The sequence below is a fragment of the Sus scrofa genome, chromosome 1 (genome assembly GCF_054392235.1).
Source record: "Sus scrofa isolate SSC_HxYL_T2T_F1_AM1 chromosome 1, Sscrofa_HxYL_maternal_Yorkshire_Landrace_v2.0, whole genome shotgun sequence".
Lineage (NCBI taxonomy): Eukaryota > Metazoa > Chordata > Mammalia > Artiodactyla > Suidae > Sus > Sus scrofa.
The window spans coordinates 75,678,803-75,706,497 of record NC_139383.1 but is presented as its reverse complement, the minus strand read 5'-3'; the positions used below and the strand labels follow the sequence as shown (position 1 = coordinate 75,706,497).

The following is a 27,695-nucleotide window of genomic DNA, read 5'->3' as shown; positions in this document are numbered from 1 at the left end:
GCACAGCCTGTTTTATTGAATTCTTTGACTGCTTTCTCTCAGGTAAACTGGTAGAGGATTTTTGAGAAAAGAAGGTGAGCACCCGAATATGCAAATTAACACAATACTGGTGGAGAGTGAGGGGTAATATGCCCTAAAATTAACAGGACCTTCACATCAGTCACTTCTTTTTTTAAAGTGTTTTTATTATAGTTGACTTACAGTGTTCTGTCAATTTCTGCTGTACAGCAAAGTAACCCAATTTTATATATATATATATATTCTTTTTCAAGTGACTAGATGTAGGAGTTGCCATCGTGGCACAGCAGAAACAAATCCGACTAGGAACTATGAGGTCGTGGGTTCGATCCCTGGCCTCGCTCAGTGGGTTAAGGGTCTGGTGTTGCCATGAGCTATGGTGTAGGTTGCAGACTCGGCTCAGATCTGGCATTGCTGTGGCTCTGGCGTAGGCCGGCGGCTACAGCTCCAATTGGACCCCTAGCCTGGGAACCTACATATGCCATTGCTGTGGACCGACAAAGAAAAAAACAAGTGGCTAGATATAGTTCTCTGTGCTATACAGCAGGATCTCATTGCTTATCCAGCCGATTGGCCCAAATGCAGTAGTTTGCATCTATTAACCCCAAATTCCCAGTCCATCCCCCTCCCTCCCCTCCCCTTAGCAACCACAAGTCTGTTCTCCAAGTCCTTGAGTTTGTTTCTTTTCTGTAGATAGGTTCATTTGTGCCATATATTAGATTCCAGATATAAGTGGTATCATATGGTATTAGTCTTTCTCTTTCTGACTCACTTCACTTAGTATGGGAGTCTCTAGTTCCATCCATGTTGCTGCAAAGGGCATTATTGTGTTCTTTTTTATGGCTGAGTAGTATACATCAGTCACTTCTTTATTTTAGATATCTTTGACTTCCACTTGAATCACATACATTTTTTGGAAGCTAAAGTAATAGAGGAGTGTTCAGGTTTGTGAGGAGATGAAAGCTTTCTTCTAACATATCTGCCAAACTATATTTTATTGGATATAATTCAAAAATTCCCAAATGATTTATATATATCAACCAAAGTATGTTATTAAATCAGGCCTGACTAGAGATATCATTTTTACAAATACAGTTATGCCCCCAATATTATTTCAGATTTGACTTACCTCATTTAAGCTATTTACTTTAACATTATTGTGAAAATGCAGTGTTCTTACCAGCTTTTCAAAGCCGATTGGCCCACATTTTCTCCAGGAGATTCGTAGTATCAAAGCAAATGAAGGCTAAACTGCTCACTTCCTGGATAGCTAGATAATTATTCAAGAAATACAGTCACACGACTGTTTACAGGTCAATTTTAACTAGCTTTATGACAGCCTGTCTCTCCACTAAGAGAAATATAATGTGAGCCACACATGTGTAATTTAAAATTTTCTAGTAGCCACATTAAAAACGTAAAAAACTCATGAGATTAATTTTAATAAAATCGCTTATGTAATGCACATTTGCCCAATATCATTTCAGCACGTAAATATTCAACATTAAAATGTATTAATAGTTGACACTTTTTTTCACACTAAGCCTTCAAAATCTGGTGTGTGTCCTACACTGACTGCATGCTCAGTTTGGATGCTCACGTACTTGTCTGTATTAGGGTACATATAGTTTACAGCTGAAAACCCAGATTCACATATTCAAGCAGCTGCAGTCATAATTCTCTTCACAAGAACTGAAACAAGTATCCATTTTTGAATTTATATTAGAATTGATTAAATGTAAAGCCGGATTCCTCCATCGCATGTAGCCACACTGTGAGCGCCTGGTGGCCATTTGTGGCAGTGGCCTACCTGTCTCCAGCCCCAGAGCCAGTCTCAGTAAGAATCTCTTCTGAAAGAGTTCTGGGTTATTCAACCAGCTGTCAAAGGAAAATGAGGAAAGAAGGGCTTTATGATTCAGGCCTCTCTTCTGTGTCCCAAATACACATCCTGCCCATTTACATGACATCCTGAATTTTAAAGTTCAGTGACTGGGAGTTCCAGTCGTGGCTCAGTGGAAAGGAATCTGACTAGCATTCATGAAGACACTGTTTCAATCCCTGGCCTTGGTCAGTGGGTTAAGGATCTAGCGTTGCCTCGAGCTGTGGTGTGGGTTGCAGACAAGGCTCAGATCCTGCGTTGCTGTGGCTCTGGCGTAGGCCAGCGGCTACAGCTCCGATTCGACCCCTAGCCTGGGAACCTTCATATGCCAAGGGTGCGGCCCAAAAAAGCAAAAAAAAAAAAAAAAAAAAAAAAAAGTTCATTGACTGTACTAAAAGGAAATGACATGTATGCAAAAATGTTTCTATTGTGTCTTTGAGAAATTGCTGGCTCAGGGCCTCACAACTCATCTTGTACTAAGCTTATATGGTTTAAAAAGTGGTTTTAACAAGTGCAGAAATACAAATTGCACTTATTAGGAATTAGTAGAACATTATGCCTTCGGACCATGGAAACAAACATGGCACTTTTGATGGTGAGTCTCTGGTTTTCTCCAAGTAGAGGGCTAGCCTTGGAAAGAGGGGCTCAGGCCATCCAAATGAGCTATTCATGGGCTTGCCCCTGTGTTTCTTGAAATGCCTCTTTCCGTCTCTCCTCTGTGTGTTGTTCTGCATGTGGTTCTTGTGTTGTAAATGTGAGCAACCTGTTGCATGATGCTGGGGTGTGTGACAGTGTCATCAGAGATGGTTACATTGAAGGTTTTCATAGACTGGGATAATAACAATAGCCGCCACATACTGAGTCTTTGCTCTAGGCCAGGAGCAAAGCCAGGCTGTGTTAGTTCTGTGTCTTGGCCCTTCTGAGACCTTTCCCAGGGCATGGAGCACAGAAAGGATTCCTACAGCATCGCGTGGTAAGAGGGCTAGCAGGCACCTTTGGCCGCGACTAGTGTGTTAGTTCGCTAGACAGGGCTGCCTGACAAATACCACAGCCTGGGTGTCTGAAACAACAGAAGTTCATGTTCTCGCAATTCCAGAGGCTCAAGTCCAAGATCAAGGTGTTGACAGCATTGGTTTCTTCTGAGGACTCCTAGCCATCGTCTCCTCCCCCTGTCTTTTTCTTCTGGTCTTCCTCTGTGCGTGTTCGTCCTAATCTCCTGATAAGGACACTACTCATACTGGGTTAGGACTCACCCTGCTGACCACGTTTTAACTTAGTTACCTCTTTAAAGGCACTCTCTCCATATAGTCATGTTGGAGTTAGGACTTACAATGTGAATTGGAACCTGTAACAGCCGGCTTCTGGAACGAAGAGGAAGCAGTGTCTGACCACATCCGTAACCCATTTGAAGCACAACCTTATTTTACTTTGCATGACAGTCCTACGAGGTAAGGAATCTTATGATGCCTATTTTACAGATGAGAACAGAGATCTCAGCAGAGGAAGCCCTTGCCCGAGGTGACACAGTAAGTGGCAGAACTGTAACTGGGGCACAGGGCTGGCTGCTCCCACCAGATGGGCTTACTCTCATCAGCTTTGGAATTTTTACACTGGGTTTACATATCATCTGCTTAATGGAATGGAACAATTTTGACTAAAAGTGAAGGGCTGTGTGCAACTTTAGCATACATTCAGAGCTTTTACATAAAACAACAGTAAAAGAGTCTTCCTATAGAAATGCAAAAACTACCAAATTAATAATACTCATATTAGTATTTTATTGCTGTTGATTTAAAGTTTAATTGAAATTTACCAATTAGATGAAAGTTACTACTAAAGTAAAAATGTCTTAACTAACACAAACTTTTGCTACCCTTATTTGTATGTAAGGAGGTAAATTTTCATCCTCAGTTTTCAAACTAAAATAAGCTTAAATTCTCAAGAATAGAAAGAAAACTCTTTGTCTTGCTTTTGAAAAGAGTAGTCTTGAAGAAATGACCCCCCCAAAAAAAAAATCCCCCTTGCCTTTTGTAAATAGCAAGTGCAAAAGAATGGTCTCTAAAAGCTGTAATGTCACTTACTTTCAAATTCTTTACACGTAATTAACAGACACTTTTGTTGACTGGAATATATATACATATCATTGTCATTGGAAACGTCTCACAGTAGGAGGACTTTTATACTAAAGCTCATTTGATCACAGTCTCAACACAAAGTATAGGAACTTGAGGAAGTTTAGGTAACAGTCACAAGCCTTAGCCTTTTTTTTTTTTTTCTAATGTAAGTGGAAAATACTATTATGTCTGGTGTGACATGTAGAAAGGGGTCAGATCAGGGAACTGCCTTGGTCTTAGAGCTTGGATCTATTATTTCTTGTGAATTGTTAACATTCATAATATTAGAGCATTTAAAATAATGGATTTGAAGATTGTGCAAAAGAATAGTTTGGCTCTTAGTTTTTGTTCATTTGTATTTTGTCCTTGTTGGATGAAAAATTAAACTGAAGCTTGCTTATGTTACGTTAGAGTTATAAATAAGAACATCTACATTTTAAAAATCTACCTCATAGATAACTCTAGTATGATTAAGTGGCTTCTGGACAAATTCTTCCTATAATCTTAATGTTTGAAGTATGAAAAGGCTCATAACAAAAATCTGGCAAAGCAAGCAGAACCTGAACCTATGTGTATTTTTAATGTGTCCCTTGTGTTATCTCGGGAGTCAGTGACATCATCATGCCTTGTTTCTGAGGAAGATTCTTAAATAAAAAGCAGCATATAGGAGTTCCTGTTGTGGCGCAGCAGAAATGAATCCGACTAGGAACCATGAGGTGGCGGATTCGATCCCCGGCCTTGCTTAGGGGGTTAAGGATCCAGCATTGCCGTGAGCTGTGGTATAGGTCGCAGATGTGGCTCAGATCTGGCATTGATGTGTCTGTGGCATAGGCTGGCAGCTGTAGCTCCGATTCGACCCCTAGCCTGGGAACCTCCATATGTGGGTGCGGCCCTGAAAAGACCAAAAAAAAAAAAGCATATAGAGGACAAAGTAGCAGGGAAGGGTAGGAAAAAATAAGCAACCCAAACTTTGGGTCCACTTACTCTCATCAGCCAAGAGAGAAAGTTGGGAGTCATTCTTGATGGGTCCCTCCTCACCCCCACCCTAATCCATCCTCAAGTTATGTCAGTTTCACTTCAAACTAGTGGTCCACTTTTCCCACCCCAACTGCTGTACCATCACCAGGTCCTCTCGCCTGGACTCCTGCCAAGGTCTGCCTTTCCTCCCTCTCCCCAAGCTCTTTCTCCACCAGAAATGGTGATCTACCCAGCTCACCATAGTGCCCTTAGCATGAAGCTGAGGGCTCTGCTAAACGCATGGATATTGCATTATTAAAGCAAATATGAACAGATCTCTGCTCTGCTTACAATCTTTCTGCAGTTTCCCTCTACACTCAGAATAAAATCCCCAACCCATCTTCCCCTCAGGTCCCTTCCCCATTCTCACTTCTAGCCACACTGTCCTCCCCAAACAGAGCCAGCAATTTCCTGCCTTAGGTTTTGAGGCAGGCAGTTTCTCAGGCATGAAAGGTGTCTGCCTCTTCTCCCTGACTAATGTCTGCTCATCTGTCAGAATCCAGTGCAAGTGTCACTTCCTCACCCTCTAATCCCCTCAGACCCTCTAATCTCAATCAGGCCACCCTTTTATATCTGTCTACAGCACTCACACTTTGGACTCAACAGGTAATTATTTTTAGATCAAGAGCTGTGTCTGCCTAGTCACAATGCAGCCACAGCTCCTGACCCAGGACTGTGTGTGTGGTGTTTGAACACACTGACCTACAGGAAGGCCATATATAGGGTGGCTTAGAACTGTCACCTGCATTGCTAGGGATCTAGTTTCTGACTCCAGGCTCTAGGTGAGGTCAGGATGGCACTGCAGGAAGACAAAAATATGGTGTGGATTAGAAGAAAGGGATCCTGTCTTAAAGGCTCAAGTTTTTAAACCTAGGCCACTGCTGGCATGATTATTTGCAAAAACACTAGAATGGGATTCTTTTAAAACTGACTTCCCAATTATTTGATCCAGTGTGAATTAGCCAGTGTTTGTGCCCGTGTTTTTAGTTTCATATACACATGTAATATGGCTCATGATTCAGATAAGATTCTAATTAAGAAGAGAAATACTTGTAGACAATTATTCATTTAGCTTTATTAGAGGCCATTTTTTTTTTTCTCTCTCTCTTTGAAGAAATTCTAAATAGAACTTGCTTTGGGCCTTCTGAACTGTACATTTCTTAGAGTCACCGACATTGAGTAATAGGAATTTAGAATCAAAATGAGTTGAAGAGGTTGAGTAATTAAACTGCCTCTATTTAGAGATAAGACTAAAGCATGGTGGTTGGTGACTTTTCAAGGTTACACTAAGTTCATGTGCAGCAAAGCTGGAATCTGACCAGATCGTCTAGATTACAAACCAATATACCCTACTCTTTTTGCTCCACTGTGTAGTTTTAATTAACATAAAGTGAAACTCCAAGTCAGCAGTTTTTTTAAGCACTGAAGAAGTCATTATTGTTCTGTGATCTTTTTTTTTTTTTTTTTTTTTTTGGTCTTTTTGCCATTTCTTGGGCCGCTCCTGCGGCATATGGAGGTTCCCAGGCTAGGGGTCGAATCGGAGCTGTAGCTGCCAGCCTATGCCAGAGCCACAGCAACGTGGGATCCAAGCCGCGTCTGCAACCTACACCACAGCTCACAGCAACGCTGGATCGTTAACCCACTGAGCAAGGGCAGGTACCAAACCCGCAACCTCATGGTTCCTAGTCGGATTCGTTAACCACTGCGCCACGACGGGAACTCCTGTTCTGTGATCTTTTTTAAAGACACATTTTAGCATCTGTCATTCCGAAAGCCATGTGACCTGGTTTGGCTGAGAGGGCAAGTCATTGAGTTAAGAGGCAGACCCTGCTGGGCCTTTGCAAAGGCACTAAGTCGGAGCAGCTGGTTATTCACTAATGAAAGAGAAATGGCATGAAAGCCTGGTAAACCCATTTAGAATGGACTTTAAAACCCTTCTTATGCTATGTATTTAAGTATGGGTGTGTCTGATATTTGGCAAATTGATTTCAAGCCAAGTGACTAGTCACACTCATGAGCTAGGACGGGCTCCAGTTTCCTGAGCCTGACCTGGCTGAATTCCCTGCCGCTCCTGGCAGAGAGCGGGCTTTTCCCCTTCTCGCTTGCTTCTCAGCTCAATCTGGGAACAGTGAGTATAACAAATCTTACTGGGTCTCAGAGAGTTTCCAGATGAAATGCAAAGTAAGAATAAAGATAAGGAGAGAGCCATAGGGACCCAGCTCTTTCCAGTCCCTGGATCTCAAGGAAAGGACCCTCCCATTCATTCCTGTTTCATTAGTGTAACAGTGTCACTTGCTCTAAACAAGAAACCCAGCTTCTTATGATGCCAGCCTTTCACTTGCCACGTTGGGTCAACACTGGATTCCAGATAGGCGTGAGTCCCGTACCAGCTGTGCCGCTTGCTGGCTAACTTGTTGTGGATCACAGAACCTCTGTGACCTCGGTTTCTTCTTCAGTAAAATGGGACTCTCGTGATCAAGATAACATTCATAGTAGATGTTTATTAAATGAGGACTCATGTTTTATTAACTAATGGTATGACCTTGAAAGAGTGTCTTCACTTTGGCGCTGTTTGCTTATGAGGAATACGAGGAAGTTGATCCCAAAGGTCTCTTTTCATCACCGACAGTTCCGTGTGTCCTTTCTCCATGGCATTCTTACCTACTGGGGAACTAGCCTTTCACCCACACACCCCTCCCACTTCCGCCTTTCGTAGTAATGGTCTAACACCGCCGTCTCCACCCCAAGACCCTCTGGCCCTCTCACTTCTGCCGCTGTGGAAGCTACAACTGCCGAGTTCCCGGAACTTGAATCCGTGCCCGTTGCCCGCAGCCGGGGTCTAGCGGCAAACTAGTTGTAGGGGAGACGGCCCCCGAGCGTGGGTTCATCGTGGGGCGCCCGGGCTGGCCGTGCATCTCCTGGTAGGAGAGGTGAAGAGATGCAGACGTGCCTATGGTCTCAACAACTTCGGCAAACTTCTCGCTCAGCCCGAGCGCCCTCTCCGCCCAGTGCTCGGAGACAGCCGAGGAGTAGGTACGGAGCAAGGGTGGGTGGCCTCGCCCACCCGGGAAGGGCTAACTTTGCCGGCGCAGGCAACGCTCCAGGATGGCGCCTAAGGCCGCTGGTGCGCCGTCGGGATCCGGGCGCCTCGGATCCCCGGCTTATCGGCCGGGCCAGGCCCGGGTCTCGGGCCCGAGAACGGAACGGAACGCCGCGTCAGCGGCGCCACGCCCTCCAGCCACGCCCTGCAGGCGTGGGCGGGCCCGGGCTGCCCGCAGCTGCAGATCGCCGGGTAATGAGATGCTAATGAGGCGCGAATAAAGCCTCCGCGGGTTGCGCGTCCCGTGCGGAAGCTCACACCCAGACTGAATCCACGGCCCCGCGCTGCCGGGGTGCAGTCCTGCAGTCGCGGCTTTTGGTCCGCGCCGCTCCACCTCCACTACCGCCTTCTCTCCGTCCCCGGCCCCCCACCCGCCCCGACTGGGACACCCGCTGGGCAGGAAGCGGCCCCCTCCGGGCTCCCGAGCCCCCGGTAAGTGCTCCAGCTGCGCGCCCGCTGCCTGCGGGGGCCCGGCACAGGGGTAGGGGTGCGCTTCTGGGGAAATAAGGCTCCCGGCGCTCGGGAATCCCGCCGGCCCGGTCCGGCCCGTCTCTCTGCACCCCCGCCCTTTTCAGCCTCTGTCCCGACTTTACGGTCCAGAGTGGGAATATCCCCGCCCTCCCGCCGCCAGTGGTCCTGCTCCCTCTCCATCCTTCCAGACCGCTCCATCCCTCCCACATCCTTTGTCCTGGCGTTTCCAGGTTGGGACGCCCCTCTCCCCACTTCTCTGAGGGGAAGAGAGACCTTTGCTGTGTCTGACACCCCCAAGAGAGACCTTTGGTCTTCCTGACGTCCCGTCCGCCCTCGTCCAGGTGACCTGCGGCAGAGATTTTAATCTCCTTCTGCCTGAGCCTGGCCCGCGGAGACTGGGACGGGTGTGGCGGCCGAGCAGGGTCAGGGGGATCAGCCCAAGGACATAACCCCCATCAGTGCCACCCACCTTCCTTACCTAACTCCCCTGTGGGCAACCATGTCCCCCGCTCCCTCCGATTCCTCCTGATCCCTGCGTGAGAAAGCCCTCTCTAACACCCCTCAAGTTGCGTGGGGACCTAAACGAGAGAGAAGGGGACAAAGGGAGGCCTTGTCTTCGGAATTCCTGGGAGAGCCTGGAGGGATGGGGCAGGGCATGGATGGGGGTGGGAGGAAGCTGGGAGGGACCAACCCTGCTGCCTTGCGCTCCCCCACCCCGCGCCCCCGCAAATCCCTCAACCATCTCGGCTGTGAGCGGTGGCAAGTCAGGGGAAGTATTTTGACCACAGTGAGTCAGAAATAGATCCAGTTGTGTGTCACTCAGTCAGATGCAACATCCTCTGCTGTTGGTTAAGGTAGTTTTGGTGATGGGAAGTGGAACCTCCGGAGGAGACTGTCTCCTCCCCCCAGGAAGCAATCACAAGCGCTAAAGTGCAAAACTTTCCCCCGGCATGTGACACACTCCACAAGCAGCGTGGCACTGCGTACATTGAGGGGCCCCAGGCTCAGGGCGGCATGGGGTGAAATGGGGCGGAATGTGTGCCTAGCAGCTGGGATGGCAAGTATTAGAGTCATCCCGGTCTGTTCTGCAAGGAAAGCTCTCCTCCTGGGCACCCTGCCCGCTCCACATCCGAGGAGTTCCTCACGACCTGCTTCCAGGGCCTCAGGAGGCAGAGGAGGAATTCCTGTCCCCTGGGCCCCAGAGATGGAGCAGGGCTTGGAGATTCCTGAACAAGAAGGCTGAGCTGGAACCTCCCTTCCCTGGCTTTCCAAGGGCCTTCTGGGCCCAGGACTGCTGATTTTTCATTTCCAAATTTGGCAAATTTCACTTGGAGTGGAAGGGATAGCAGCTGTCTCTGAGCAGCTGGCAGAGAGGAGCAGAGACCCGGAGCTCCCTCGGGGTACCGGATTGCTTTCTTCTCCCCTTCCTTTTCCCTTCCTCCTCTCTCCAGCCTCCTCCCTTCTCTCCCTCCCTTCTCTCCAGCAGCCACGTGCCTCTGCCCCTCCCTGGGAGTCCCAGGGGTCTCCATGGCCTCAGCTACCTCCACCAACCCAGCACATGCCCACTTTGAGAGCTTCCTGCAGGCCCAGCTGTGCCAGGATGTGCTGAGCAGCTTCCAGGGGCTATGCAGGGCCCTAGAGCTGGAGCCCGGCGGGGGGCTGCCACAGTACCACAAGATCAAGGCCCAGCTCAACTACTGGAGCGCCAAGTCCCTGTGGGCCAAGCTGGACAAGCGAGCCAGTCAGCCTGTCTACCAGCAGGGTCGAGCCTGCACCAGCACCAAGGTGGATACACAGTGCCTGGGATGGGGTCGAAGAGTAGGGGAGTCAGGAGGAGCCCGGATGCCGTGCTGATGCTGCCTTGTGTGTTCACAGTGCCTGGTGGTGGGTGCGGGACCTTGTGGGCTGCGGGCTGCTGTGGAGCTGGCAATGCTCGGGGCCCGGGTGGTGCTGGTGGAAAAGCGCACCAAGTTCTCTCGCCACAACGTGCTCCACCTCTGGCCCTTCACCATCCATGACCTTCGGGCACTCGGCGCCAAGAAGTTCTATGGGCGCTTCTGCACAGGCTCCCTGGACCACATCAGTGAGCACCACGTGGTGGCCTGGAGGGGCGGGTGAGCCTGGGCCTAGGGACAGGCCAGTGGTGGGTGGGGATGGGACTGCTGGGCCAGCAGGGGGCAGGGTGGACAAGTTTCACTTCAGCCAAGTGGCTTTCAGGACGCAGGTCCCTCACCTGTAAAACGGGCAATTGGACTGAGCGATCTCTAAGACCTTCTCTAGCTCTGACCAGGTACACACTGCGGCTTGGGGAGGCTCTGGGCTCCTGGGTCCCTGTTTCTAATGTTCTCTCCCCTCCAGGCATCCGGCAACTGCAGCTGGTTTTGTTGAAAGTGGCATTACTGCTGGGGGTGGAAATTCACTGGGGTGTCACTTTCACTGGCCTCCAGCCCCCTCCCAAAAAGGGTGAGTACTTCTGTTCCTGAGAACCCCCCTCTGCCAAGGACATCTTGACCTTGTGGGAGAAAAAGGGCGGGGTTGGGAGTCAGCTGAGTCCCCTTTTCTAATAGCATGGCCTTATGCAAACCCCACCAAGCCTCACTTTGAGCATCTGTAAAACGTGCTGTATTTCTTTCCTTACCTCCTTTCCATGGCTAATGTGTGGTTTGACAGCAGTGCGCCTTTGCATTCTAAACCATACACCCTTTACACATTTAATGATTTCACTGGATCGTCCTGGGACTATAAGGGCCCCTTCAAATATCCACACCTTTGTGCCACTCACACCCTCTGCCCCAGGGAGTGGTTGGCGTGCCCAGCTCCAGCCCAACCCTCCAGCTCAACTGGCCAACTATGAATTTGATGTCCTCATCTCTGCTGCTGGAGGTAAATTCGTTCCTGAAGGTGAGTGATCCCTTCCCTCAAAAAAGCCAGCAGTGGGAGCTCCTCCTGGGCCTTTCTAGGCTACGACGCCCCTCTTCCCCCGCCACTACCCACCTGTCCCCTCTCCAGGCTTCACGGTGCGAGAAATGCGTGGCAAACTGGCCATTGGCATCACAGCCAACTTTGTGAACAGACGCACCGTGGAAGAGACACAGGTGCCCGAGATCAGTGGTGTGGCCAGGATCTACAACCAGAGCTTCTTCCAGAGCCTGCTCAAAGCCACAGGTCAGCCTGCTCTCACAGGGTTCCCCCCCTACATGCCTGACTGTGGCCTCACTCCCGCCTCTCCCTCTCAGCCCTGTCCACAGTCCAAGGAATCCCCCACTTTTCCATCTCTGTGGTCTTGGCAGCCAAGAAGCTGTGCCCCTGGGGATTCAGCAGGCACAGCCCCACTTGGCCACCTGGCATGACAAGTCTTAAAAATCTCCCACAATGCATAAGCTCTCGCTTCAGGCTTCTTTACATATGCTTTCATATAAAAATGAAACGAATTCAAAATGAAGGTGCTACTTCCAGAAGATGCCCTGTGTTGACTTTGGCTTCACCCTGCCGCACCCCCTGGAGTGTGTGCATCCAGTTGAGGAAGCCAGGCTGTCCTCTGCAAGCCTGTGGCCATGTGGTGCACGTCTCCCAGCTGCCACCCCACCCAAGTTTCTCTCTCTTTTCCACACTTTAGGCCTCCTGGGCCCATTGTACCACCCAAACTCATGGCCACTGTGGTGGAAGGCCCACAGCAAGCTAAGTTGTGATTCCCATGCTCAGAGGTCAGGCATGGCTGGGTATTTGGAGAGGTGACATGTAAGGTGACATCCCCTGCACCGTGCCCTGTCCCCACAGGCATTGATCTGGAGAACATCGTGTACTATAAGGATGACACCCACTACTTTGTGATGACAGCCAAGAAGCAGTGCCTGCTGCGGCTGGGGGTGCTCCGCCAGGTGGGGCTCAGGCCCAGGCAAGAGGGGCTGCTCAGTGGGCCCTACCTAGGAGGTAGGGGCTGGGCCTGGACACAGTCTCCCCTGGGTGTGGAGGGAGCCCATCTTCTCTGCGACAGCTCTTCCTCTACCTAAGTAAGCTCTCCTCCCCTGACTTATGTGACAACCTGAATCGAATTCTGGGCTAAACACCTGATAGCAGCCATAGGACTACAAACTGTAAGCTCCATGAGGGCAGGAGTTTTGTCTGTCTCTTGCTTGCCAATGAGTGAGTCCCAGTGCCTGGAATGTAGTAAGAACCCTGAAAGTATCTGCTGTATAAACTCATTGATTGCCTGCTATATGATAGGCACCGTGTTGAGAGCTTTCTGTGTGTTTTCTCACCTAACTCACGGTACCTTGAGAAGTTAGCTGTGTTATCTCTAGATGGCAAGTTCAGGCTCTGAGAAGTTCAGTGACTTGAAATATGGTAACAGTAGTGATACTGGGCCTCAGAGGCAGGGCAAGTGTTGAGGAAGGAGCTTGAGCGCGGGGGCAGGACTTTCCAATTCTAGTCCCAGCTCAGCCTTCAGCTGCTGTGTAGTCTGGGCAAGCCCATGCCTGAGGCCTCAGAATGGGCACCTTCTACACCTAAGGGGATCCGATGGTTCAGTTGACCCTTCTGGTTCTAATCTGTTGGCCACGTAGGACTGGCCGGAGACCGACCGGCTGCTGGGCAGTGCCAATGTGGTGCCCGAGGCTTTGCAGCGCTTTGCTCGGGCAGCTGCCGACTTCGCCACCCACGGCAAGCTCGGGAAGCTGGAGTTTGCCCAGGACGCCCATGGGCGGCCTGACGTTTCTGCCTTTGACTTCACAAGCATGATGCGGGCAGAGAGCTCTGCTCGGGTGCGGGAGAAGCACGGCGCCCGCCTGCTGCTGGGGCTGGTCGGGGACTGCCTGGTGGAGGTGAGGGGTCAGTGTTCCCTGATGGGGGGGAGGGGAGGGCTCTCTGGATCCATTGTAAGGAGGCATAGGGGTACCGGGAGGGGCTTAGAGGGATTTGCTTGTTGTCAGGAGGACCGGAGGATGGCTTGGTGGGGTCAATCCCCCTCTGTTCTGGCCCTGGGGGGCATCTGGGCTTGGGCACCCCTGTTGGACACTCACTGAACTGTTTCCTGTCCCTCTGACCTTTCAGCCCTTCTGGCCCCTGGGCACTGGAGTGGCCCGGGGCTTCTTGGCAGCCTTTGATGCCGCCTGGATGGTGAAGCGGTGGGCAGAGGGCACCGGGCCCCTGGAGGTGTTGGCAGAGCGGTGAGGCCTGAGTTGGAGAGCTGGGGCGGGGGCTGGGTATAGGACAAGAATCAGGAATAAGGTCAAGGGGGCTGGGTGAGTAGATGCGGGCATGGGTAAAAGAGAATAAAAGGAATGCCTGGCAATTCTTGAGGGCTGGCTGCCAGTGGTACCCTTGCATTTGTGCTCCTGTCCCCCACTCTCACCCCCTAGAGAGAGCCTGTACCAGCTCCTGTCCCAGACATCCCCGGAGAACATGCACCGCAATGTGGCCCAATATGGACTGGACCCGGCCACCCGCTATCCCAACCTGAACCTTCGGGCTGTGACCCCCACTCAGGTCAGAGCCCCTGGCACCCCCTGACTTCACAGGTCGCCCCCCACCCCCACCCCCGGCCAAGTCAGGCCTCCGCTCCTGGCCTGCTCAGTCCCTGCCCCTCTGGGTGAATCCCACCCAGGCAGCTCCTCCCCTACAGGCAGAGGCTGGGTGTGGTCAGTCCACCAGGAGACCTGAAAGGGGCTCTCTTAGGTACGAGACCTGTATGATGTGGAGGCCAAGGAGCCTGTGCGGAAGATAAGTGACAAAATGGACTCAGGAAAGCCAGCCACTGGTAAGCAAGCCTTCTTAGACCTTGCAGACCCCAAACCTGCCTCTCCTTCTAGCCTGGGGCCTCCATTGCCCCTCAGTTCTTAGCCCACTGCCCTCCATGTGGCTAGCAGAGATTTCACTCTCTTCATTCCCTGACTGTATCCCCCCAGGGGATTTTTTTTTTTTTTTTTCCAAATGAGAATACTGGGATGAAGGAGGTGCTGCCTGAGGGTTAGGCTGGTGCCCTGGCAGGGCTGGGCCCCCGCTCCTCCCCCCTCTCCCATGCAGACCCCAAGCACTGGGCCTTTCCTGCGAGCCAGGGGGCCTGGGACACAGCACAGCCTTCTCTCCCAGGGTCGGTGGGCACCCAGGAGGAGCTGCTACGCTGGTGCCAGGAGCAGACGGCTGGGTACCCAGGTGTCCATGTCACTGACCTGTCTTCTTCCTGGGCTGACGGGCTGGCTCTGTGTGCCCTGGTGCACCGGCTGCGGCCTGGCGTACTGTGAGTCAGCAGCTGGGGGTCCCTGACAGACTGTGCCTCTTTCATGCCCATGCCCCTCTGTCTCCAGTGAGGAATGAAGAGGGATCATGGATAGGAGTTAGCACATCCACTGAGTCCCAATGCCACCACTTGCTAATAACCCTGCCCTAGTCACTTCACCTCCCTGGAGACAGCATGCTGCCCGCCCACCAGAATCGAGATGCACTCAACAGGGAGAACTTGCTCTGCAAGTGCAAAGAGCCCCAAGGCCAGAAGCCATCATTGGGGGCGGTGAGGGCTCAGCACCCGGACTAATTCCCTCTCTGCTCTCTCCTCCCTTTCCTGCAGTCCCTCCCCTACCTCAGGGTCAAGTTCTGTTTTCCCATCAGCTTTTCCTCCCAACACCCTTCAGGGAACCCTCGGAGCTGCAGGGAGTGGGGGCTTTGGAAGCAACTTCTTGGGCACTGAAGATGGCAGAGCATGAGCTGGGCATCACGCCGGTCTTGTCTGCACAGGCAGTGGTGTCCAGGAGCGACCCACTGGGCCTCATCGCCTACCTCAGCCACTTCCACAGTGCCTTCAAGAGCACACCCCACAACCCAGGTGACCTGGAGGGTAGGCAGGTGGGGCAGGCTTGGGGCAAAGAGGTGCATGTGTGGGGAGGGGGAGAGGAAGAGAAAAGAGAGAGGGGGGAGCTCCCCCTACAGGACAGCCTGGGAGAAGTATCCTTTATCCCCATGGGCTGGCACATGGCTGTGCTCTGAGGGCACAATGTTGGCCCCATCCACCCTGACTCTCCCTGCAGGTCCCGTCAGCCAAGGCACTCCGGGCACCGCCAGCGCTGTACTCTTCCTTGGCAAACTGCAGAGGACACTGCAACGGACCCGGGCCCAGGTGGGGAGTCGGGGTGAGGTTGGGCTGGGCAGTGGGCTCCTCCTGGGGGGTTCCTGGGGTGATAGGCCATTCAGGAGGGGGGGAGGGGAAGACTGTGGGGGCAGCCCATGCTCAGAATGCAGGACTTGTTACAGGCAGATGGGGAGGACGCAGGTGGCAAGAAGCCCCGCCTGGAGATAAACACACACGGGTTGGACAGTCCCTTCCACGAGGTACTCTTTCCCACAGCCTGTCCCCCCATGTCTTGCCTCCCATCCCAGGCCCTGTAACCCCCCATCCAGTCTCCCTTCCTGGTCTCACTCCCCTTTCCTTCCGTTCATCTGCACACAAGGACTCCTCAGCTGATCCTGCCCCCCTCCCTCCGGGCATGAGCACTTACCTTTTTAGGTCGAGGCTGACACTCCAGGTACCAAGGAGCCATATGTCCCAGAGCCCAGTCCCCCTGTGACACCCCCATCCGAACCCCAGGAGGTGAGATCAGGGCCCTGTCAGAGGGCTGGGAAGTCAGGGAGGGCTGCCCCAGGGGAAGAGAGGCTCACAGCTGGCCTAGACCCCAGCTGACCTGTGGCCCCGGGGTCGGGCAGGCCAGTGCTGAGGACCTGTGTGCGCTCTGCGGCCAACACCTCTACATCCTAGAACGCCTCAGTGTTGAGGGCCGTTTCTTCCACCGGAGCTGCTTCCGCTGCTGGGTCTGTGAGGTCACACTGTGGCCAGGGGCCTACGGGCAGCACACAGAAGATGGTGAGTGGACCTGGGAGGCGTTTGGAGGGACTCTGGGTCTAGCCTTGCCTGGGGGGCCGGGACTTGAAGGTGGTGGGGAACTGGGGTGCTGGGCATGAGGGAGACACAGGCCGAAGGTGCCATTTTCTTCCGCTGAGCTCAGGGTCTTCTCTGTCCCCTCCAGAGCCTCAAACGTGGGTTCATGGGAACCAGGAGGTTAGTTTAAATTCACCAGCACATGCAGAGTCTTATTGGCCCCCCATCCCTCTGATAAACTTGAGTATCTGGGTACTGGGCTGCCTACATCTGAGGCCTCCTCCCCACTCTGACCTTCCCAGGACATTTCTACTGCCTCCAGCACCTACCCCAGCCAGGCCACAAAGAGGACAGTGGCCACAGAGGTCCTGCAAGTCAGGTAACAGCTGTGAAAGTGTGTGATGGGGGTGGGGAGCGACAAGGGCGCTCCATTCCCAGCAGACTTTGCAGACCACTTCACTGAGGTCCTCCATGTTGCTGTAAGCTCCAGCATGGCAGGACTTTTAGTCCTGTTTTACTTACTGATACATGCCAAGTACCCAGAACACTGTCCGACCGTAAATGGCACTGTTCAGTAAATGGCATTAAGTGAACACCAGGGCCCACACATGACTAAAGGGGCAGCCTCCACCCAGGATGGCAGGTCACTGACCAGAACACACGGTGGCTCTTCTAGGACCTTCCCACACCAGGGGAGAATAACATGCCATCAGGACCCTCACCTCCCACAGCCCCCCAGGAGGAGACCGGTCCCGTCCCAAGCCCCAGCCAGCCCACCCGTCGGCTGATCCGCCTCTCCAGTCCAGAACGCCAGCGGTTATCCTCCCTTCATCTCACCCCTGACCCGGAAATGGAGCCACCACCCAAGCCCCCACGAAGCTGCTCTGCCTTGGCCCGCCAGGCCCTGGAGGGAAGCTTTGTGGGCTGGGGGGTGCCAGTCCAGAGCCCTCAAGGTAGCTGCCGCCCAGGGTGGGGTGGGGCTGGGCGGGTGGTATTCCGATTCCTGGATGGGGGTGCTGGGGGTGGGAAGGGAGGTCGTGCAGATCCCAGGCCATGTCTCCCGCTCTCTTCAGTTCTTGCAGCTATGGGGAATGAGGAAGAAGAGAGTCCGTCCTCCAGTGAAGAGGAAGCAGAGGAAGAGGAAGATGTGCCTTTGGACTCAGACGTGGAACAAGTGAGTAGGAAGAACACGGCCACCTCTTCTGCCCAAGCCAGCATGCATCCTGCTCCCTGCTCCCGCCCCGGGAGAAACCCACAGTACGCAGGCTCCTCTGAGGCCAAACGTCTCTGAATGTCTTCTCATCCAGTCTGACTCTTTGAGGTTTCTAAGCCTCCATCTTTTCTTTCAGCACTTACCCCACTTCCAGCCCAGGGTCTTTCTGGTCTCTTCCAAATAGAGCTTCCCCAACCCCTATCCACCCATCCCTGCCACAGGTTCTGTGGAACTTGGTCAAGAATTCAGGCCCCATGAACAATTACCCAACGTGGCGTAGGACTCTGTTGCGCCGCGCTAGGGAGGAGCAGATGAAGCGGTTCTGCAAGGCTCAGGTGCGGACCAGGGGTTCCTGGAAGTTCTAATGGGGTCGCAGGTCTGAGATGGGGGATCAGAGTTCCCCTAGGGCTCTGTTCTCAAGCAATCCACAGACACCCCCCCGCCGGGCCTCCTGTCTTGTCCTACTCAGACCATCCAGCGGCGACTAAATGAGATCGAGGCTGATCTGAGGGAGCTGGAGGCCAAGGGCACGGAGCTGGAGCTGTCCTTGAGAAGCCAGAGCAGTGAGTGAAGACAGGGATGGACAAGCTAGGACACCTGCCTCCCAGCTGGGTGTTCCACCCCCAGCAACTCCCCTTAACCACTGGGTCTCGGCCCACAGCCCCACTCCTCATGCCCATGACTCCTGATCCCTGCTGGAGGCCTCCTGACCACCCTCTGCCCTGCTTCCTTCTTATCAGGTTCCCCTGAACAGCAAAAGGCGCTCTGGTTGGAACAGCTGCTACAGCTCGTTCAAAAGAAAAACACCCTGGTGGCCGAGGAGGCTGATCTCATGATCACGTAAGGGGTGTCTAGGTTGGGGAGTGGGGGCACAGTGGCAGGTAAGCAGGGCCCCAGCCAGGTCCTTGGGGGCCCTGGACACTGGTGCCCTTTCTCTTCATTCCCTCCACAGGGTGCAGGAACTGACCTTGGAGGAGAAACAGTGGCAGCTGGACCAAGAGCTACGAACCTACATGAACCGGGAAGGTAGGTGGGATGTGGGAGAGGTAGAAGCTGGAATCGGCCCCAGCCTCGTGATCTCAGATACTGCCCAGGCAACAGGCCTCCAGTTCAAGCACCTCCTGAATTGCAGGAAGCCAGAGGATGGGGCTCCAAGACCCTACTCGGCGCCTTCAGTTCAGTCAGAGCTGTGCAGTTGGGCTTTTGCACAAGATTTCCTTTATAAATGGTTTTGCTACTAAACAAAACTAGGAAACCATTACTGTTAATAAACCAAATTCACAGAGGAGAAAACCACCAGGGCTGTAGAAGTCACAGAGGCCAGGATTAGGCTCTGCTTCTCCTGCCTCCTCGCCCAGTTTTTTTGTTTACTAAGCTTCATCTCCTTCCCTTCAGAAACTCTAAAGACAGCTGCTGATCGGCAGGCTGAAGACCAGGTCCTGAGGAAGCTGGTGGATGTGGTGAACCAGCGAGATGCCCTCATCCGCTTCCAGGAGGAGCGCAGGCTCAGTGAGCTGGCCTCTGGGCCTGGGGCCCAGGGCTAGAAGAGGGTGGGGCTGTCTGTTTCTTCCTCTGCAAGGAGACCACCTCACCCCAGCAGAGTGCCACCCCACTCATCTGGGCTGCCCAGGAGAGGCCTAACTATTCATAATAAAATTTCTACCCCCTATATGGGACTATGGCTGCTGTGCAGGGAGGGCAGATGTGTAGGAGCCTGAAGGTCTACACTGACAGTCATTTCTGACCCCTGGCCCTAATCACTGCCTCTACAAGGAAGAAGGCAAGAACCACAGAGGCATCAGGCTTTATTGTTCCTCAGCTCTGTCCCCCTCCTGCTGCCCCAGGAGCAAGGCTTGCTCGGACTCTGGACTCAGGTCCTGGGTCTCCCTTGCCCTTCCCAGCACATGCTGGAGCTCGGCCCGGACCCTACACAAACTCTTGGCCTCCTGCATGTGGAAGAGGTAGAATGCTCCTGCCCCCAGCACCAGTCCTACATTGGGGGTCCAGAGCAGTATGGCAATTTCCTTGATCCCTCCTCCAGCAGCCAGGGCACACAGCAACACCAGGAGAATCAGCCCCAGACCAATCACATAGCCAGCGATGGTGGCCCACCAGCGAGCCTGAGCCAGGCCCTGGTCCACCTCTGTCCAGGCCTCTCTCAGCACATTAATCAGTGGTGACCTCTCTGCTGGTCCTATAACAAGGCAGGGCAGGGGAATAGGAGAGAGAGGGTCAGAGAGGAGGAGCTGCCCTGTGGTGGGGAAGGGCCGAGGGAAAGGATGGGGATGACTCACCATGGGTAGGGCTGGGGTTGTGCTGGGGGGGGCTGTGTCTCACACACAGAGTAGCCATCAGGGCCTCATGATCAGAGAGGGGGGTGCCACTGTGAGGATCACTGCCTGTAGTAGTTTTCAAAGTCTTACAGGAGATGTATAGCCCAGATACCGCCTAGGAAAGGGGCCAGAGAGAACCTACTATTTGAGGATGTCTTCTCAGAGAAACAGCTTCTGGTTACACCATTCTCCAGTCATCAGGGATGTAAAACTAGACTAGTTAGGCAAAGGATTATCACAGGCTGGTGAGAGACAATGAGACACAGTGGATGAAGGGAGGTTGCAGGGGGAGCCTGACCTTATAAAGCACATAGTCGATGCGGATGCCCACGGGGAATTGCTCCAGCTCCCGCTGGTTGACGTAGCAGTTCTCAGGCACCATCGTACAACCTTCTTCAGAGCCCTAGATGAGTGCTGGTTTGAATGAGGATGTGGGGGAAGGGGGAGGGTGGGGGTAGGGAAATAATCAGGCAGGTCCTCACCTTGAAGTCCCGGGTCTCAAGAAAGGCATCATGCAGCCCCGTCCATTCCTTCAGCAGGCGGCAGCCCAGGTCTTTTGGGTGCAAGTTGAGGTCCCCACATAATAGAACCACATCAGCTTTCTTGGATGTGTGGCTGCAGAAACCAAGATGGTGAGGCAGGAATGCTTCTCTCACTAGCTCTGCCCTAAAAGTGGGGCCTTAGCCATCCCTCAGTCCCTGGGCCCCATCCCACTTCCCCTGTCAAGCCCAGGCTCACACACTGGATGAACTGGGCCAGTTCCCAAGCTTGGGCCACACGATGTGCTAAGTAGATGTCCTTCTGTCGACTGTACTCGGCATGGAGCTGAGCAAGATAGATGAGATTATAGCAGATGAGACTGAGGGTCCCAAGAGCAGCTGTACATCAAGTTTGTGCCTGTCACCTGGCATGGTGTTTGGTAAAATATACGTGAACCTTGCCTCCTGGCCTAAGGAGATCCAGCCCCCGCATCTCATCCCATGGCAGCCCAGCTAGAGGAGTCCCATCTCTCCCTCCCAGGACCATGTTGCCTGTCCCACCCTAAGCACTGCCGGTTTCACTCACATGGGTCACGTAGGCATTGAGCACCAATCCACTTAGATGGAGCACCAGCAGCCCCACAGCTTTCCCACAGAACCAGTCACCATGGTGGACCTGTAGGCAGAAGAGGGCAGGAACTCAGGGCACAGCTACCCCTTTCTGCCCCTCTCCTGCAGCCAGCCCTAGGCTACCTCGGTTACCATGTGTTAGTGGTGGATGGTGAAAGAGGTCAGAGAGCAGACTCACCATGTAAGGATAGCCATTGAGGGTGAAGACGTGCTGGGTGAATTCCTGGATTGGGTGTTTGGAGAAGACACAGAGACCACTGCCAATGATGCCACTGAAAACCAAGCCCTGATCAGTAACCAGAAAAGCAAACAAAGAAATCTCCCCCTAGGCGTCTTTCCCTTCTTATCAGCTACCTTCTCCTCTCTGCCCCTGGCACCACCCCAGAAGGAAACTCAAAGCATCAGCTGTTCTGGGGCTGATAGGACGCCCTGATAATAAGTCTTGAGAAGAGCTGAAGAACTAGCTCTTCCTCCTTCTGCCTCTTCCTGCTCCCACACTCAGAGAAGAGGAGCCTGGGCGGGGTTGGGGTGGGGATAGGCTGCAGGCAGCGTAGGGAAGGGCAGGCAGGGCCAAGAGCCTCCAGGTCTGAGGCCAGGCGGCTCCTCACCTCCTGAAGTAGTGTGCAGCTGGGTAGGTGGGCAACAGCTTCTGCCTCAGGTACTGGAAATCCTGCTCACTCCACACCTGAGGAATGGGGTCAAGATGCTGGCCCGGCCCTTCCCCGGGGAGAAAGACCCGCTAGCACCCCCAGCCGCCCCCTCGGGCCAAGGTTCCACAATAGTTCCGCCCGGCCCCACCTCCTCCAGCAGAACAAGGTCGAAGCTCTCCATGTTCAGAAAGTCTCCCAGGCGCTTGACGCGGTCGGCCCGGTGCTTGCTCAGGAAGGGAATGCCCCTGAGAACCAGAAGGGCAGGGAGGTGACGGCGGGGGTGGTCGGCGCTCCGGGAAACATCGGAGCTGGGGCGAGGTGCGCGCTGTCTCCATACCCGGAGGCTGCAGCGCAGGGGAGAGCCGAGCCCCGGATGTGAGGGAGGTCCCAGGCCCGGGGCGGCGGGCGCACTCACCAGCAGTTGAGGTTAAAGATCTTCAGTCGCAGGGAAAAGGTGGGCTTCATGGCGAGGGCACTGGGGGGCGCGGGACGGCTCCGCAAAGGCAGCGCGGTGCGGCCCGAGGCGGGCGAGCTGGCCGGGCTCTTCGAGGGGTAAAGGGCACAGGTGGTCGCCCCGCCCTCGCGCTCCTGGGAAGGCCGCGGCCGCGAGGCCCGCGCGGCCTGGGACGGCCTCCCGCGTTACCCGGGCAACCGGCCGACTGGCCCCAATCTAGCTGCGCGCCAACCCGGAAAGGCGATCTGCGGCGAAATCGGGCGCAGATGAGAGTCCGCTGCCGCGCGAGAGGAGGTCCCGCGGAGGACCCTAGGCGGGGGTCGGGGCGGGGTCCTGGAGGAGGCCCGGGCAGGCGGCAGACCGGGCTGAGTCGTGTGGGACGTAGGCTCCCGGTTCCTCTTCGCTCGCCGCTGGGGGCGGGAGCCCAGGCGTCCCCTCTAGCCTCGCAGGCGGCTCACCAGCAACAGGAGCAAAGTTGAGGAAACGCCGGGCCCTAACGCCTCGCCCCGCCCTCTTCCTCCCGGCGGGCGGCGGGGGCGGGGCCGCGTGGTTGCCCTGGCGACACGCAGTGTTTGTGCTCCAAGGAGTCCTCGCGCGCTGCCATGGCTAGCCAGCGGCTTTCGGTCCCCTGCAGCTCGCAGTTGCCGCCCGAGCAGCCGCTGCAGGTGAAGGTGGTGGGGCTCTTCAAAAGCTCTAGCTTTCAAGTTGCGAAGAGCACCGCTGAGGTAACCGCGAAGAAACCGCAAGTGTGGGCGGCCGGTCCGGCTTCTGTGTCTAGCGCCTTCTCGTGGCGGGGCTTCAGGATCGGGGAGGGGAGGTTCTGGCTGATGTGGACAGGAGCGTGCAAAGGCAGGTGCGGGTACTGGCGGGAGTTCCACCTCGAGAAGGGCTACCTTTAAAGGGAGATCGGAGCGAAGGAAGCGTTCAGGACCTTGCTGGGAATAAAGGTGATTCCTTCCTCTAAATTACCACACATTTTATTCCACGGTAAAAAAAAATTTTTTCTTTTATGGTTGCAGCTTCAGGAGCTTGCTTCCATCGGGTTCTTAACCCACTGTGCTGCGGGAGGAACTCCTCCACATTAATTTTTAATTGAAATTATAGATTTTAAAACTTTGTGAAAGAAAATGGTACCCCGTAAGCGGCTGATTTTTTCAAATCCCACCCCAAGTAATTTTTGAAAACTATTCATTTGGGAAGGGATGAGTTTTTTCCCCCTGTAAATTTTCTATAACAGTCAGGGCCATTCCATTGAAGGTGCTTAAGGGATTTCTTTTTTTTGGTCTTTTTTTTTTTGGCATTTCTTGGGCCGCCCCCGCGGCATATGGAGGTTCCCAGGCTAGGGGTCTAATCGGAGCTGTACCCACCAGCCTATGCCAGAGGCACAGCAACGCAGGATCCGAGCCGCGTCTGCAACCTACATCACAGCTCACAGCAACGCCGGATCGTTAACCCACTGAGCAAGGGCAGGGATCGAACCCGCAACCTCATGGTTCCTAGTCGGATTCGTTAACCACTGCGCCACGACGGGAACTCCAGGGATTTCTTAACAAACAACCCACAAATGCTTTGGAGAATCCAGACATTTCTTTGTAAACATGTGGAATGATGTCAAAGGAAAAACACTTTAATTGGAAGAATTTGGCTAGGTCAATAATGCTGCACCACACCTGTAACCGAATGCAGCAGAAATGCAGAAATGTATGAATTACTGAAATGTCAAATTCAGCACGTCTTTGGGGTTTGCTCCAGAAATGCCGCTGTAAGATTATGCCAAGCTTCTATTCTTCAAAGCCTCATTAGACTCCAGAACAATGCCTTCTTCATGTTTGTTATCTCCCAAAGTACCCAGCTGGATACTTGACACAAAATGTTCCCAAATAGAAGAAATCTTAAGAATTCCTACCTTCTTGCCTGCTCCAAGTCCACCGCGTTAAAGTCTGTATTTACATTAAATCAGGAAATAGTAACTAATTTGTGCGAAATCAGTAAAGTTTATATCCAGATGAAGAGAATATGTGATAAGAAGTCTAAAAACCAAATGTTGATCATTTAAAATAGAAATTATGGACTGTGTTAGCTGGGTTGATAGGATGAGCAAAGTTTTATGGCCCAAGTTGTATTTAATGGAGCTTGAGGGATTTTTTTTCCCTCATTTTTTCTTAGCTCCTTTTGCGAAGGATGTTTTCTCCAAAAAAAAAAAAAAAATTATGAATACCAGAGTTCCCTCATGGCTCAGCAGGTTAAGGATCCAGCACTGTTACAGCTATGGCATGGGTTCAATCCTTGGCTAGGAACTCCTGCATGTCGTGGGCACTGCCAAAAAAAAAAAAGGCCAAATGTTAACTTTTCACTCTCTTAAGCTTTTGACTACTGTAGCTTGAATATGAAAACATATCAATGTAAATTCAGTTCTGTTTTTTTTTTTTTTTCTCTTTTTTTTGTCTTTTCTAGGGCTACACCCTTGGCATATGGAGGTTCCCAGGCTAGGGGATGAATAGGAGCTGTAGCTTCCGGCCTACACCACAGCCACAGCAACTCAGGATCCAAGCCGTGCCTGCGACCTACACCACAGCTCACAGCAATGCCGGATCCTTAACCCACTGAGCAAGGCCAAGGGATCGAATCCCCAACCTCACGGTTCCTAGTCGGATTCTTTAACCACTGAGCCACAACAGGAACGCCCAGTTAGTTCTATCTTAATAAAAGATTCTTGAATATATTCCCAAAATGATCATTTGTGAGCAATCCCCAAGCCTAATTAACTGACAAAGATTTAGATTTATAAAGAGTAACTAAGTATTATGTAATGTAGTCCATTCTGAAACAAACATTAAATTATGAAGAAAGTATGATTAAATACGCTTAATTTGAAAACCCTTGGGCCTAATAGTTATTCCAAGTGGCCACTTAGTTAGAAACAGCAGTCAGCCTGCACAGCAGTCAGCTCACCTCAGACAGCACAGAATTAAGAAAAAGGACACATCAGCTGGGGGTGGGTATAGCCGACTAAGACGGAAATGGTGGGATTGCTTTTGCCTTCTTCTGTCACCCCTGCTGCCAAGGCAGGGTGCACTCCTGTGCTGGCTTCTCCCCCTTGGAGTATCCACCCTTGATGAAGCATGCCTGGCCAGTGTCTCCTTAGACCACGATGGAGGCAGCCAGCTGCCCTGCTGGTTCATTTACTCCTCACACTCGCTTAGGAAAGTGAGGCCTTACTGTTACTGCCTCAACTGCCTTCTCTTGCTTTATGAGAAGGTAAAGTGTAACCTAACAGGAACCAAAACTTTTTTTTTCCCGACAGATATTGTTAACAGGTGAGATTTTTTTCTGATTCATACAGACAAAACAAAATATGTTATATCAATAGAGGCTCAACATCTAGACCAAAACATATTTAATATTTACTTCTCTTCTTTCCAATGAGTATAACCACAACAATATCCTTTTGGTCATTCTCCTTTTGTCAGTGAATTAAAGCAACATTTCTTCATTTTATTAAAAATATCCATAGAGAGGTTCCCATTGTGGCTCAGCGGAAATTAATCTGAATAGCACCATGAGGACACAGGTTCGATCCCTGGCCTCACTCAAAGGGTTAAGGATCAGTGTTTCCGTGAGCTATGGTGTAGGTATTGGATGCGGCTCAGATCTGGTGTTGCTGTGGCTGTGGCGTAGGCCAGTGGCTACGGCTCTGATTGGACCCCAAGCCTGGAAACTTCCATATGCCTCAGGTACAGCCCTAAAAAGACAACAACAACAACAACAAAAATCCATAGATCCACTGAGGTTTTGTAAGAGTTCAGAGAAAAACTTGTGCTAAAAGAACATGACAGATGACAAAACTACTGGCTACACTCAGTAGCTCCGTGTGGATGGTCCACAGTGCACCAGATGTTGAGGCCAGTGGGAAACTAAGATGTAGTCTTTGCCCTCAAGGAGCTTTTTTCTCTTCAGATAAGAGACAAATAAGTGTAGCCTGGGGAGGGGACTCAGTAGAGGTGAGCACAGGGGCCTCTGGGAACCGGCAGGGGGGCTTCTTAGCCAGATTGTGTGGCCTGGATGTACATTGCATAAAACTTCTTGGAGACCCCATAAAAATTGGGAATGATTTCTACTTTAAAAGAGAATTTGCTGTAAAATAATGATTCTGTTTTGAAACCTAGAGTCTGAAGAGAAATTATCCATCCAAATTTGAAGATCCTATAATAGTTCCTGTTCAAGAATTTGCATGGGATCAGTATCTACAGGAGAAAAAAAGGGTAAAGGATATTGGGGCTGTGGGAAATAAGCAGACCTTTGCCTGAATTATCTACCTATGCATTGTTCTGGAAAAAACTGAAGCAGTGATTTTAATGCAACCAGATTTTATTTCTCTAATTATGTACCTTTCCTAAATTATTTCACATTTTACCAGGCTGATTTTAAGAGAAAATAAACATTGACAGGATTTTCTTTTGGAAGGCATGTGATAAAGGTGAGCTTTAAACTCTCAATGCTGTTATTTACTCCTGCTCATGGCAACCCTCTTTCTCTGCGTATCACTTACTCATACTTCCTATGACACTGTGGCACTCGGTTTCTGTGGCCTGGCACTCCTGTTGGCCTTAACTCTGGAAGGTTTTGATGGTGCCAAGCAGACAGAGCAGGGGGGCGTCGTGGGGCTGTTGCCTAGGGGAGCTCTGACGGCAGGCACCAACCTCCCCCAGGGGAGCCTTGTCCTAATTCAAGCTCCCTTCTCTGCGTCCTCTCTGTAACAGGTCCCTTCGAGATCCCCAGGCCCTAAGGCCAGCAGAACTTATCCAGGGATGGTGGACTGATTTCCTCTTGGATGCCAACCCTGGTTAGTAGTTCACTGCCTGGAATATGTGATCTGAAGGATTCTAAGGTGGCATCCTGGCTCAGATATAAATCATGTTGGGGGGCAGGCTGGAATGGGTCCACCTATCTTTCCTTTCTTTCCTCCTCCACCCTCACATCCTGGATACGTGTCCTCTTAATCTCTTCAGCCTGCTTTTCACCCCTGGCCCAGTCCTGGTGTCCCCTGTCCCACCCCATCTCTCAGTGGCTGATGAAATCCCATTTCCCCTGTCCAAAGCAATTTTGGTTGTTCTGTGCCTGGCTGCACAAGGATGTCCTGTGATCTTGTGGTTCTCAAGACTGCTTCACTCTACTGGGTAACATAAGCAGTACAAGACTGAGTCAAGAATACCATTTGAGTCTCATACCATTTTCATAGCCACAATACATTTTCATTGGCACCAGAGCAAACACTTACCTATGGTGCTTATTATGTGCTGGACACTATTCTAATGAGTTCTATCAATAGTAACTCTAATCATTACAATGACTAGAGTGACTCATAGTCCTGATTTGCCTTGATATGAGGGGTTTGCTGGGATGCAGGAATTTCAGTGCTAAAGCTGGGATAGTCCTAAGCAAACCCAGACAATTGGGCACCCTAATGGAAAAC

At 52.1% G+C, this 27,695-nt stretch overlaps 3 protein-coding genes across 25 annotated transcripts in view; 2 read left to right on the top strand and 1 right to left on the bottom strand.

Moving 5' to 3' along the window:
* The first annotated feature begins 8,325 nt into the window (after positions 1–8,325).
* Positions 8,326–19,345, top strand: MICAL1 (microtubule associated monooxygenase, calponin and LIM domain containing 1). Of its 16 annotated transcripts, none has more exons than XR_014806663.1 (26): positions 8,326–8,560; positions 10,083–10,384; positions 10,475–10,682; positions 10,958–11,062; positions 11,396–11,500; positions 11,609–11,764; positions 12,377–12,477; positions 13,162–13,419; positions 13,649–13,764; positions 13,957–14,083; positions 14,273–14,354; positions 14,687–14,834; positions 15,226–15,416; positions 15,619–15,707; positions 15,842–15,919; positions 16,095–16,178; positions 16,292–16,448; positions 16,612–16,643; positions 16,766–16,842; positions 17,140–17,416; positions 17,537–17,637; positions 17,898–18,011; positions 18,146–18,239; positions 18,417–18,516; positions 18,629–18,702; positions 19,072–19,345. XR_014806663.1 is itself a non-coding variant. In XM_084962020.1 (25 exons), the coding sequence occupies exons 8-25, from the start codon at positions 13,333–13,335 to the stop codon at positions 19,218–19,220; spliced, it is 2,145 nt and encodes a 714-aa protein (XP_084818146.1). In that variant the 5' UTR covers positions 8,326–8,560; positions 10,086–10,384; positions 10,475–10,682; positions 10,958–11,062; positions 11,396–11,500; positions 11,609–11,764; positions 12,377–12,477; position 13,332; the 3' UTR covers positions 19,221–19,345. The 16 variants fall into 16 exon arrangements, 12 of the variants coding, with proteins under 12 accessions (XP_084818146.1, XP_005659433.3, XP_084818152.1 ...); XR_014806679.1 differs by having other exon boundaries at positions 10,475–10,713; XR_014806665.1 differs by having other exon boundaries at positions 10,051–10,384.
* Positions 19,346–19,464: 119 nt separating this feature from the next.
* SMPD2 (sphingomyelin phosphodiesterase 2) lies at positions 19,465–22,687 on the bottom strand. The gene is made up of 10 exons (XM_001925290.6): positions 22,184–22,687; positions 21,917–22,013; positions 21,727–21,803; positions 21,297–21,390; positions 21,075–21,164; positions 20,752–20,834; positions 20,492–20,624; positions 20,308–20,412; positions 19,971–20,124; positions 19,465–19,870 (listed from the first exon to the last, which is right to left on the bottom strand). The coding sequence occupies exons 1-10, from the start codon at positions 22,231–22,233 to the stop codon at positions 19,482–19,484; spliced, it is 1,272 nt and encodes a 423-aa protein (XP_001925325.1). The 5' UTR covers positions 22,234–22,687; the 3' UTR covers positions 19,465–19,481.
* Positions 22,688–22,792: 105 nt separating this feature from the next.
* The window catches only part of PPIL6 (peptidylprolyl isomerase like 6), a 45,051-nt gene continuing 40,148 nt past the window's right edge, over positions 22,793–27,695 (top strand). For 4 of the 8 annotated variants that reach the window (XR_014811896.1, XM_021101239.2, XM_013992739.3 and 1 more), the window contains exons 1-2: positions 22,804–22,947; positions 26,389–26,484. Coding sequence is in view for 6 of the 8 variants with exons in the window: in XM_021101239.2 (XP_020956898.1) it covers positions 22,825–22,947; positions 26,389–26,484 (219 nt within the window). In the remaining 2 variants the exon portion in view is untranslated. Of the gene's footprint in view, positions 23,170–26,388; positions 27,066–27,695 lie in introns of all 8 variants that reach the window. The other 4 variants (XM_084970656.1, NM_001243664.1, XM_084970618.1 and 1 more) reach the window with 4 other exon arrangements.